The sequence below is a fragment of the Zea mays genome, chromosome 5 (assembly GCF_902167145.1).
Source record: "Zea mays cultivar B73 chromosome 5, Zm-B73-REFERENCE-NAM-5.0, whole genome shotgun sequence".
Taxonomy (NCBI): domain Eukaryota; kingdom Viridiplantae; phylum Streptophyta; class Magnoliopsida; order Poales; family Poaceae; genus Zea; species Zea mays.
Genome location: NC_050100.1, coordinates 172,207,740 through 172,220,677, shown reverse-complemented (window position 1 = coordinate 172,220,677; position 12,938 = coordinate 172,207,740). Strand labels below are relative to the sequence as shown.

General features: G+C 47.2%; 1 protein-coding gene across 1 annotated transcript; it reads right to left on the bottom strand.

Moving 5' to 3' along the window:
- Positions 1-3,801: 3,801 nt before the first annotated feature.
- Positions 3,802-12,538, bottom strand: LOC100274851 (uncharacterized). The gene is made up of 2 exons (NM_001149115.1): positions 12,244-12,538; positions 3,802-4,716 (listed from the first exon to the last, which is right to left on the bottom strand). Exon 2 carries the CDS (start codon positions 4,669-4,671, stop codon positions 4,129-4,131), a length of 543 nt encoding a protein of 180 aa, NP_001142587.1. The 5' UTR covers positions 4,672-4,716; positions 12,244-12,538; the 3' UTR covers positions 3,802-4,128.
- Between the last annotated feature and the right edge of the window lie 400 nt (positions 12,539-12,938).

Here is a 12,938-nt window from a genome sequence, read left to right as displayed (position 1 = left end):
CCGGGCTACGGCCAGTTCGCATGAGGGAACGACCAGACCAGTCGAAGCGTTGCGCGAGGTATTAAGACCTCGAAGGAGTGTAACCACTCCTCCGAGGCCTCGGGGGCTACACCCGGCGGGTGCGCTCGCGCGCACCCACCGGAACGAAATGCAACCGAGAAAGGCTGGTCCCCTTGCAAAAAAGTGCGACGAAAGCCTCCAAGCGAGTGCTAACACTCCCTTCGAGGCTCGGGGGCTACTGTCGGGGACCATAATTAGGGGTACCCTCAAGACGCCTAATTCTCAGCTGGTAACCCCCATCAGCATAAAGCTACAAAGGCCTGATGGGTACGATTAAGTCAGGGATCAGTCCACACGAAGTGACTCGATCACGCTTCACCCGAGCCTAGCCTCGGCCAAGGGCAGCCGACCTCGAGAGACTTCCGTCTCGCCCGAGGCCCCCTTTTTATGGCGGACATATCACCGGCTCGCCCGAGGCCTTGGCTTCGCTCAGAAGCAACCTTGACTAAATCGCCACACCGACTGACCAAATTGCAGGGGCATTTAACGCAAAGGTGGCCTGACACCTTTATCCTGACACGCGCCCCCGGCAGAGCCGAAGTGATCGCCGTCACTCCACCGCTCCACTGGCCAGTCTGACAGAAGGACAGCGCCGCCTGCGCCACCCCGACTGCAGTGCCACTCGACAGAGTGAGTTTGACAGGCAGTCAGGCCTTGCCAAAGGCGCCACGGCGAACTCCGCTCCGCCCGACCCCAGGGCTCGGACTCGGGCTAAGACCCGGAAGACGGCGAACTCCGCTCCGCCCGACCCCAGGGCTCGGACTCGGGCTAAGACCCGGAAGACGGCGAACTCCGCTCCGCCCGACCCCAGGGCTCGGACTCGGGCTAAGACCCGGAAGACGGCGAACTCCGCTCCGCCCGACCCCAGGGCTCGGACTCGGGCTAAGACCCGGAAGACGGCGAACTCCGCTCCGCCCGACCCCAGGGCTCGGACTCGGGCTAACACCCGGAAGACGACGAAAACTCCGCTTCGCCCGACCCCAGGGCTCGGACTCCGCCCTGGCCTCGGCCGAACAACTTCCGCCTCGCCCGACCCCTTGGCTCGGGCTCGGCCACGGCAACGGAAGGCAGACTCAACCTCGGCTTCGGAGGAACCCCCACGTCGCCCTGCCTAGGGCACAGACCGCCACGTCAACAGGGAGCGCCATCATCATCCTACCCCGAATCGACTCGGGTCACGGAGAACAAGACCGGCGTCTCATCCGGCCAGCTCCGCCGGCAGGGCAATGATGGCACTCCCCAAGCTCTATGACGACGGCGGCCCCCAGCTCTCTTACGGAAGCAGGACGACGTCAGCAGGGACTCGACCGCTCCAACAGCTGTCCCTCCGCCAGGCTCCGCCGCACCTCCGACAGCCACGACATCACGCCAGCAGGGTGCCCAGATCTCTCCGGCTGCCACATTGGCATGTACCTAGGGCGCTAGCTCTCCCTCCGCTAGACACGTAGCACTCTGCTACACCCCCCATTGTACACCTGGATCCTCTCCTTACGACTATAAAAGGGAGGACCAGGGCCTTCTCAGAGAAGGTTGGCCGCGCGGGACCGAGGACGGGACAGGCGTTCTCTTGGGGCCGCTCGCTTCCCTCACCCGCGTGGACGCTTGTAACCCCCCTACTGCAAGCGCACCCGACCTGGGCGCGGGACGAACACGAAGGCCGCGGGACTTCCACCTCTCTCACACTCGACTCCGGCCACCTCGCATCTCCCCCCTTCGCGCTCGCCCACGCGCTCGACCCATCTGGGCTGGGGCACGCAGCACACTCACTCGTCGGCTTAGGGACCCCCCTGTCTCGAAACGCCGACAGATTGCTAAAAAGGAAAACAAGTAAAAGCAAGTAAAAGCTAAGTATCTGCAAAGGATTTGATAGAGGAGTTTGCAGCCAGTACGATATATATACCAACAATAATTGGTAATTACTTTTTGTCGCTTATCATATTTGTTTCAGCTAGCTATATGGTATAACCAACCTTTTGATGAAAAATAAACGCCTCGAAAAATGGTTGTTCAAATTACTAAATGAGTAAGGAACTTGGTAGATATTTCTTAGAAATAAATATTTAATCTCGAAGACTTATCACAAGTTCAGATTAAACCTAATGATTCACAATTTTGGAAAGATCTTTTAAAGGTTAAGGAACAATTTCTTAAATGTGGGACCTTTAAAATAAAAGATGGTTGCATGACTAGATTCTGGGAGAATGGATGAATAGGCTTTAAATCCCTTAAGGTGCAAATCCCTAGCCTATATAATATAGTCAATTATCCACATGTGACAGTGACGAATGTCTTAAATCATATGCCACCAAATATTTCCTTCACAAGAGCCTTGGTGGGTGATAAATTGGCGGCCTGGTATAACCTAGCAGCAAAAGTCTCTCATATTCAACTTATAATTAAAAAGGATGTATTTACTTGGAACTTCCATAAACATGGACAATTCTCAGTAAGGTCTATGTATCAGTTTCTGATGAATCAAGGTTCCTTGTTCTCTAATAATTAGTTTATATGAAAACTGAAAATCCCTTTATTAAAGATAAAGTTTTTTCTTTGGTATTTTCAGCCAGGAGTAATTTTAACAAAAGAAAACCTAGCTAAAAGAAATTGTACTGCACATCAAATGTGTGGCGTTTGTGTCCACAACGAAACAATTAAGGCATGTTTGGTTCGTTACCTCAATTGCCACACTTTGCCTAATTTTTCTGCCTAAGGTTAGTTATTCAATTCGGACGACTAACCTTAGGCAAAGTGTGGCACATTTAGCCACAAACCAAACATGCCCTTAAACACACCTTATTTGATTCATCCACCAAGATCCACGACTCATTTGTTCGGGAATTGGTTGACAGACATAGAAAGTAGAGATCTAAAAGAGATTTTTGTAGGAGTGGCAGCTATGTTATGCATGGTCAATTTGGTTGCGGAGGTCAGAACCTTTTTCGTTTTTTTAAAAAAAATGCTCCTATATCATTCCCAAGAAAAAAACACCCTCCTAGCTAGCTTTGTCGACCTCACCTTGTCATCCTTTATTTCTTCAATAATAGTCATATGCAACATATGTACTGTACTCGCAATTATCCTTGATGATCAGAGACGATGGTGTGTGTGATGTTCTTGCGACTCTAATGACAATACATATTGCACCATATGCTACATCTCAAGTGGCCTGTACATGTACGTGTGTACGGTGGTGCTAATATTTAGCACGTACAGTGAACGCAACAGTACTTTTTTTTATGACTGGTGGTGATGAGGACTATTGCTAGCTATAGGTGACTAGTCCACAACATGCACAGTAAATGGAGGTGTGGGAAGAATCTGTTCCACAAACGGAAAGGCGATCCAACGAAAGAAGGGCAGGAGGCCACGTCGGTAATAAGACGTTGATGCAGAATCTGGTGCGGATTCATCATATATATGGTACGTCTTGGATCGGAGATCTAAACCTGCTGCTGCTGCTGGTTAGTTCATCTCTATCTCTCGGCATGGCAGCAGAAGTTTTCAATACATGTAATTAAGCAGCAGGCATGTGAATTCATTTCATTATCAGAAAAACCCATGAGTGCATGCGATAGGCCGATAGCACTGTCCGCCGTGTTCAGATTTAATTAAGAGCTCAAAAGTTTCTAAATTGTGTTCTAGCTAGATGGATTTTGGTGATACATATAGATGCTAGCTTTGATTGAATGAAGAAAGCAAAAAAAATGAACTGGTGGGAAGATCGAAACTACGATGACGACAAAGCAAGAACACTCTAGCTTATATATTAGCTGAAAAAATAATAAACAAGATTGTTTTGAGACATGCATGCTTAAAATGGTGATCAACTACATTAATTACAACCACCAGTACTAATGAAGCATGAGTAGTATTAATTACTCCAATCGTGGTGTGTATCATCATCACATCATCGACCAAATCCATAGTCCGAGAACGTACTAGTACTACGCAATGAAGGATCGAAATAAATAATAGAGTTGTTGAAAGGCACACTTCTCAACTGCATGCGGCGAGCGGGCTCGCTCGTCGCTCGATCGTAGTCGTCGTAGCCGATGACGTGTGCAGTGCTCACGAGCAGCCGTTGTGCACCCGTAGCGGGCGCCCCGCGGAGCCGTGCGAGACGGCCGGCCGGCGCGCGGCGGCGCACTCGGCGACGAGCGCGTCGCGGGCGGTGAGCAGCCCCGCGGTGGCGGCGAGCGGGCGGTCGAAGACGGCGCAGTCGACCCAGTCCTTGAGCAGCCGCTCCTGGCCCCACATCTCCGGGATCCGCACCCGCCCCGCCATTTCGGTGCGATGCCGCTTCAGCCGCTCCCGCGCGCTCTCCTCCGCCGCCGCCGCCGGCCGCCGCGCCGCCACCAGCTCCCGCCCGGCGCCGCTTCCCGCTGCTGCTTCGGCCTCCGTCGTCGTCGCGCTGTTCTGCTTCTTCTCCGCCTCCTGAGCAGCAGGCGCCGCCGCCACCTGGTCAGGCTCGGACGGCGACGACGCCCATGCCGCCGCCGGCGCCCGGTCGTCCAAAGCGGCGCCGCAGCACGTAGCCGGCGGCGGCGGCTGCAGCTCGTCCGCGGGCAGCCGGTGGTGCGTGCATGGCTCGGAGTCGTTGGGCGGCGCCATGGCCACGCAGTCCCGGCCTCCGACGATACAGATGCTGTGGTGCAACTGGCAGGCGAGAAGAGAGGAAAAGATCAGCTGGTGGGATCGGAGGTAGACGGGCGGGGTGCGTGGTCTCTGCTACACGTTAAAGAAGCCGGGCGAGCGGGCGGGAGCGCGATGTTATGGTGCGCGGGAGGAGAGCGTGGCCTCGCGGGGTGGTGTGTGGCTGCGCTTGCCTCGGCTACGTGGTCGCGGGCGGGGAGGGGGACTGAATATGCATGGCTGCGCGTCGCGCTGTTTTCATTGGCCGGGGCGCGTCGTGCCGTGCGTGTCAACGTGTGGGCTTGTGACGCTGGATCGCCCCAGCGAGGCGAGGGGCCTGGCTGGACGCAGCAGGGCCAGTGGGTTGATGCTGTTGAATCTCAGTGGAGAGAGACAGATAATGACAAATGACTGAACTCATTATTGCAGGGAACATCCTGATATATATACATGTGTAGGGGTGCAATGTCAATGGGTGTGTCCCTTGGTAGGCACCCATTGGGTTGATCATAGAAAATGTTACAATTTTCTTAACACTCCCCCTTGATCAATCCAACGTCATTTGATCATCTGCAATATGTCTTTCAATATATCATCTCCTCAAAAAACCCTGTGGGAAAAATAAGGAGTACACAATGTCTTTTGGATTATGAGTAGAACTCACAGCGACCTCCAAAAGAAAAATATGCCTGTAATCATCATTCATAAAAACCCCAGTGGGGAAAATTAATGATGAAACATATAGCTTAGTTGATATTACCTCGTTAAAAACTTTGGATGAGAAAACCTCGATAAGGCAAAACTCATACAAAGAAAAGAGTGTAATATGATGGTTCAAAACAGGTCAAATATCATAGAGAATTACTCCCCCTGATCCTGCAAGCACTTAAGTCTTCTCGTACCAATCCCCTCAACACATTTCTGAAATGTGGAGTATGGTAGAGATTTTGTGAATAGATCAACAAGATTATCACAAGACTTTGTTTGCAAGATATTCATATCTCCATTTTCCTGTTTCCATCTGAACAACACAAGCTCAATTTATCCTTATGGATAATGGTCAGTGGTTCAATTGAACCACAGTACGACATTGTTCTCCAATGGACCTCTAGCCCAAAGAACAATAATATGTCTATGCTATCATCTCAAAAACCCCCATGGGGAAAATAAATGATGAGACATATAACTCAGGCTAATATTTCTCCAAGATAATCTTGCCAGAAAATCTGAGAAATCAACATATCAGCTGAGTCTCCTTAAAAACCCAGTGGGAAAAATAAGGAGAGTAGTCATACTCTATTGTTGATCCATTTGAACTCTAGGGAGATAAACTCATCACCTAGTTCAAATACAACAATAACTATGCCATAATGTATCATCCTCGAAAACCTTTACGAGAAAATAGATGATACGACATAGGCCTTGTGTTGATGTTGCCTCGTTAAAAACTTTGAATGAGAAACCCAAACAGGGGAAAACTCATGCAAAGAAAAGAGTACAACATGATGTATAAACAAGTTCTTCCGATCAAGAGAAAACTCCCCCTGATCTTTGCAAATCACTAAGTCATCTCATACCTGTTCTCATAACACATTAAAAATGTGGAGTAAGGTAGGGACTTAGTTCGTAACTTGTTTTTCATCTAAACAACACAAAGTAATATTATCTCCATAGATAATAAGGTCAATGATATAAAATCATGACCACCACATACCCTCAGTATGTAGTATATCATTCTGTACAATCCCACGAAGTGTACTATAGAATGATTAGTGTAAGTGACCATTAATCTCTGTTGATCAACATTTATCAAACAGTAGGTCCAACTTACCACAAGTATGTCATTGATCTTGTACCTGGGGATCTTCTATAGATATCCAAGATCAGTATATCCAAACATAAGGAGAGCATGAGTATACTTGGAGATCATAACTCGATCTCATGTGCTGTTAGCTAGCAAATCTTTGCAAAGCAATATCCGCCCGGATGCTCTTGCAAGATACAATAGCACATCTCATGATCTGAAAGAATCAAATAACCATGACTCTTTCATATTGAATTTCTTCAATATGTGTTGGATATAGACAACTTTGTATCCAAGATACTTAAGATAGTTTACTTTGAATTGGAAATCTCTTTCAATTCATACCCTCTATCTTGAACTCCGTCGATAAGTAATGTATGTTTAAAATATGTTGCACATATTTACACTGAACATACCATACTTTGTGTATCCTTTCAGAAAGAAGGATTCACTAGGTCGAATGTACCATATTTGACCAAGATGCTCTAAGTCACAAAGACTTTCCAAGCATTATAAATTTGTGATTGGTTATTATGTATTTGGAATCCTTCAAGACTCCATAAATACCATAATTCAGTGACCACATATGCATATGTTGTCACTACATCTATCAACTGCACAGATAGATGATTTACTGCCTTTTGTATTGTATCGGAATTTTATCACTCACGGTAGAAGAGAATTTATAGCATTAAAATAATGCTTGGGTTTGCGTATAAACCCAGTTGCTACTAGCCATGCTTTCTCACCACCTCATTGTTTCCAAGTCCATGAAAACAAACTTGTATCCACAGTAAGATACCTTGAAGTGAAAATAACTTAACACTTCTTTCCGGTGAGCAAGGCTATCTCTGCAACATTGTATCACTCAACAAGATCCAGTTTGAGCATACTCGTGCTCTGCTATGGCCATAGTCTTTTGGATCACTTGGAGTGCATATACAATTTGTTGAGATGTATGTGTCGACACTTGTAGCTTTTAAATAACACAGTTCTCCAGTTGACATAAAAGTCATTTTTATGTACCCTTATGATTCCTCGTGAAATCCCAAAACGAGAATCAAGGGCTTCCGATAACCTAGCCTCATCAGTGCGCACTGAGCTAGGTTGTGAATGTCTTCCATTCACAGGATAATTCATATCCTCTAGGTGTCCACCAACGCTAAGTTGGTTACCAACGAATAGTTGGTTTGCATTTACTATCTTAGAAGGTCTAGCCTTCAGCTGCTTGCAAGCATCTTAATCCCAATTTGTGACCATACTTCTCCCCCTCTTATTTACAACATCATTGTAATAGGGAGTTGAGTGGTGTTCCATGTAACCACTCTTTCTGGCACTTCCATGTAGGATTAGTTTGAGTGACACCTCATAGTAAATGCACATGGCAGTTAATTTGCAACTTCTTGAAAATCATTCGAACCCAAAAGGTTCAGTTTTAGTACGTGATCCTGAGCCTGAATGCTTACTGCATTCATTATAATTTCCTGGCATTCTTTTTGGTACTTGATATCTCCCCCTAATGCCTGGAAAAGCTCATGATTCAAGCAAGCGTATGGGCCGTAAATAGATTCTCATGAAGAGATTCTAAAACTTAATGATCGACGGAGAATGAATTCTCACATAGATCCCCAGTTTTCTGTGTGCCCATACATGTACGCTGCGGTGGTGAGATTGGGAACATACCCAATGTACGCATGGGAAATCTTTCACGGATTCCCACGTACTAAAAACCATAGGGGAACTTGTACATGCAGTACGTGCAGTTAATCACAAGCCAGGAGCATGCAAAACTTCCTGACTCCAACCATAACTAGTTGGAAATGACAATTCATTACTGATGGTCATTAATGATCTGAAATTTTCGAATCTATCACAGATTCATCATATCCTTTATGGATATCATTCTGAATACCAAGACAAACAATCACCATTGTAAGCACATTTGGTAAATTCAGTAGTGTGGAGGCTAATGTGCTCAAGCTTGAGACATTATTGCTTAATGGTCATGTGTTGTCCGAAGGACACACTTGAGGTCATCATATAGATGCACCAAAGAACCATATAAAGCCGTCAATGTCCATACAATCTCTGTAATGGACCACACTCGTTCCTTTGAAACAATTCAAAGAACTTAACCAATTCAGATCATATTTTAAGATAAGAGGGACTTAAAATCTCATTTCCGATGATACTCATCAAGTATCCATCTTATGGGAAAAACATGACCAATAGAATTGTTCATAACTTTTCATTTCATCCCAACAATGGGATGACCAATTCAATCTTACCCAGCATGGTAAGTATCATCACTTGAAAAGTTATAACATATGCAACACTTTGTATGGGAGGATGTATGTAGAATACAGTCCATAAGAAATGTTTCCGAGAAACATATGCAATATCCATCACTATCACCTTGTGTTTCCACATGATAGAAATTATATGGATATCTCTATAATATGGTAAGATAACAATTAGGATATATCAACACATCCTTGATACTTCCAATACCAAAGGGGATATGATAATAACATATCATGATATCACGCGAAGTGATTGTTAAAATATTCTTTCCTCTTTCCAAAGGAATATGAGAATATTTTGTTTCCCCACTTATAGAGTTTGTGGCTCAATTCTCCACATTGCATGTTTCTTCCTCAATTGGAAGAATCCCTATTAAAGTTTGCACAACTCAAATAAATGAGTCTTCAACTCCCTTTGATCAGTTGGTTCAACTCTAATCGATGAGTTTGTTCAACTCAAATCACATGAGTGATCAACTCCAATCGATGAGTTTGTTTAACTCAAATTCATATGAGTTTTTACACTCAAATCACATGAGTGTGTTCAACTCACATCGCATGAGTTGAACCTATCACAACTTCAATTATGAGATTATACCAAATCTCATGCATCATTTAAATAGTACTCAAAAGCAAATCATCTAACAAAGTGGTCTTCTCTTAGGAAAAAGAAGTGTTGTTACATGATTAGTCCAAATCATGATTTACACAACTAACCACCGTCATCATGTTAGATGGAAGATTGAAGTACACTCAATATCTTAGCTTTCATGAGTAGTATGCATCTATTGGGATTTCATATACAAGATTAGATGCCTGGGCATACAACACTATATCATGTATAGTGTAATGACAAAAGAGTTTGTCATACTCATTGTCCTTTCATTTTTAATGTGCTTGTATATTTGCTTTCAAGCAAAATATATGAATAAAAAGTGTTAGTCTACAACGTAATGTAGACACATACTCATAAGTCCACAAGTCTTATGATTTTCTTTGCTATTCATTTTGGGCTTGCACATCAGGCCACAAAAACACATGGGTTCTTTTCATAAGAACCACAAGAGAAAGGGAGCATCTCACTTCCTCCAAAATAAAGAAGTGAATCCCCATATTATGCAAAGATGAAATGAACATATCCAATGAACATTAAGGATAATTAAGCCCATTAGGCGAGTTCATCAAACTCTATTAAATAATTATCCTTCAAATGGCATAACCATTTTCGTTTGCTGTTGCAACTTTGCCGCAAAATATAACATATCTTTATATGTTGGAGAATTCCAGGTATCACATAAAGTGTACCAAAGATTTTTGAAAATTGGTGTACACAACGTAGATAATCTCCATGTAATGAAACAATGGAGTAGATCTCCCAGTAGTGGGCAAAACTTTTGCTGCCTGAAAGCATAGTCTCTGGGCTGGTATATTCAAAGAACATACCGCAGCCAATGCTTAGGACTCCACTACCCTGTGCTTGACCAAAATTTCAAAAATAAAATGGTAATCACCATAAAGGTGAATAACCAACATCACATCTCCAACATATCTACTTGGAAGAACACATAGGTAATCATCATAACCATATGATGTAGACCTCTTACTGATGGACAAATAACATTTTGTTGTCTAAAAGCTTGGTCTCAGGGCAAATAAATTCCAAAAACTTATTGCAGCCAAAGCCTAGATCTCCATCATGTGTTGAAATATCCCAAGTTCAAGATATGTGTCATATTTTCCAAGAATTCATCGTTTAATTAAGTAGAACTTAATTAAAAGAATTCTTTTAGCAGTCACCATGACTGCAGCGTCCAGCCTGGCTCCATAGCCCGCGACGCCTGCTTGGTCCGTGATCTTTTTAGGTTAGCACGTATAGGTAATCATCTCGAAAGATGTAGACCTCATAGTGATAGGCATTTCAAATGCGGCCTAAAGCACGGTCTCTGGGCTACTAAATTCTATACAGAATTTAGCGCAGCCAATGCTTAGTACTCCATCACCCTATGCTTTTCCCAAAAATGCAATATCATTTTGCATGAGGACCATTAGTTTTGACTTAATTATGTGCTATGTTTTCCATGCAAACATAAAAGAATGCAAAAACAAAAGCAAGTCGAAACTATGTGAATTATAAATGTAAATAAAATATAATTCACTAACTAGTCTGTATTTTCGTAAAAAATAGAGACGTATGTACAATTACATATATCAGCAGTAGCCTAAATATTCAAATTTAGACGCACTAATACTGATCTAGATAGTAATTATGTACAAATACATAGTGCATTTTGTCTGGAATTACAGAAAAATAAAGGCTAAAACGATTAAATAGTAGGCCCAATCAGAGGAAATAGCCCACAGTGTCTAGCCAGACTGAAAACAGCCCATTTGGCCCACCTAAGCGAGCACATAAGAACTGTCGGTTAGGGTTAGGAAACCCTAACCGACCACCTGCAATCTCCAGGCGGTGGTGGCGGCTAGCCATGGCGCGCGCGGGCGCGGTGGCGAGGCACCAACGGTCCCGACGGCGCGGGTGCCAGCCAAGGCACGGCGGCCTCGGGCGCGGCGGCGGCGGCCCGGCCGCATCCTCGGCGCGCGGGCTCGGGTGCGGCCCCGGCCCCAGCCTCGGCGCGCGGGCGCAAGCGCGGCGGCACTGCTACACGCGGCTGCCCGACGCGGGCGCGTCCCCTGGCGGTCTTGGCTCAGGCGCGTCGCCCCGGGTGCGGCCATGACGTGGCGGCACTGGCCCCGGCGGCGGTCCGGCCACAGCGCACGGCGCGACGCTGTCACCTGGCCATGGCGCGGGCGGCAGGGCACCTGGTGTCCCAGCCCCTGCCAGGCGCTCGACCTCGGCGTGGCTCCGGCCACCCGGCGCGGGCGGTCCGGCTACGGCGGCTCAGCGGCCCCTGCACGGGCGCAGTCCCTCGGCGGCGTGCGGCTCCCTGGTCGTGCGCGGGCCCGGCAAGACGGGCGGCCACCGACGGCGCACTGCTGTCCCGGCGGTGCAGGCGAGCCCCCCGGTGCGCGCGGGCGCGGGCGCGAGGCACGCGGGGGCGCAAGGCGCGACGGCTCAGCGCGGTCTCGACTGCCCGTCTACGGCGCAGCCACCCCGTGGCGGGCGGCTCCCGACCTCAACGGCTCGGGCGCGGGTCCGGCTGCTCGGCCATGGCGGCACAAGTGCGCGGCCCCCTGAGCGGGCGAGCGCGCAGTCCCGCGGCTCTGGCAGTGCGGGCGCTAACCAGGCGCAGCCAGTGTGGGTTCGTCCCGGCGGGCGCATGGTACCGGCCATGGTGCCCCGTTGAGGCGCGTGCGCGCACATGGTATTCTCACGGAGGCAACCAGACGGTCGAACGGATCATCATGGTACAGAACACTCCATGCATAGGAGTGGGCAGAAAGGTAAATCTGGTTGTTGAAACAAATTAACATACGATCTTTGAAAACCTGTTGCTGAGTAGAGATCAACTCCTTGTGGCCAGACTGCCAGACTCCAGCGAGATCATCTCCTTCCAGTGGTGTCGGGTTGTTGTCCAGCGTCCAGCCATTAGACATGTACTAGCCTCTGTAGCCATACCTAAGCAGCGTCTCCATGAACTTGTCTTTGAATCGCTTTTCGTCCGACAGACGCCGGATGCACGGATGCATGGACATTGCTGTCGACGGTAACCGCTCGGTGGAGAGCAAAGTGCTGATAACGTGTTGAATCTCAGTGGAGAGAGACAGATAATGACAAATGACTGAACTCATTATTGCAGGGAACATCCTGATATATATACAGGTGAAGGGTTGCGTTCTCAAGGGGGTGTCCCTTGGAAATAATCTGTCGCACCCCTTGGATTGATCACAAATACAATATTTTATAACAGATGCGAGAGTGGGCCGGATTTTTTGCGGGGGCCACTTGCCTCCGCCGGCCGCTCTTAGCCGCGCGCTCTCGCCGTTCAGATTCTCACTGGCCTTCTCTTTCGCGGTCTGGGGTCATCCATCCGCCCTGCCTCTCGCACTTCACAAATCAGCAGGCGACGACGGTATAGCACACGGCTAGGGCTGGGCGTTCGGGTATACCCGAAAATTCGGGTCGGGTAGTTCGGGTTTTTAAAAATTCGGGTATTCAGCAGTTGAACCCGAACTCAACCCGA

Coding starts and splice junctions, on each gene's coding strand:
- LOC100274851 (NM_001149115.1), bottom strand. CDS start 4,671: ATGGCGCCGCCCAACGACTCCGAGCCATGCACGCACCACCGGCTGCCC.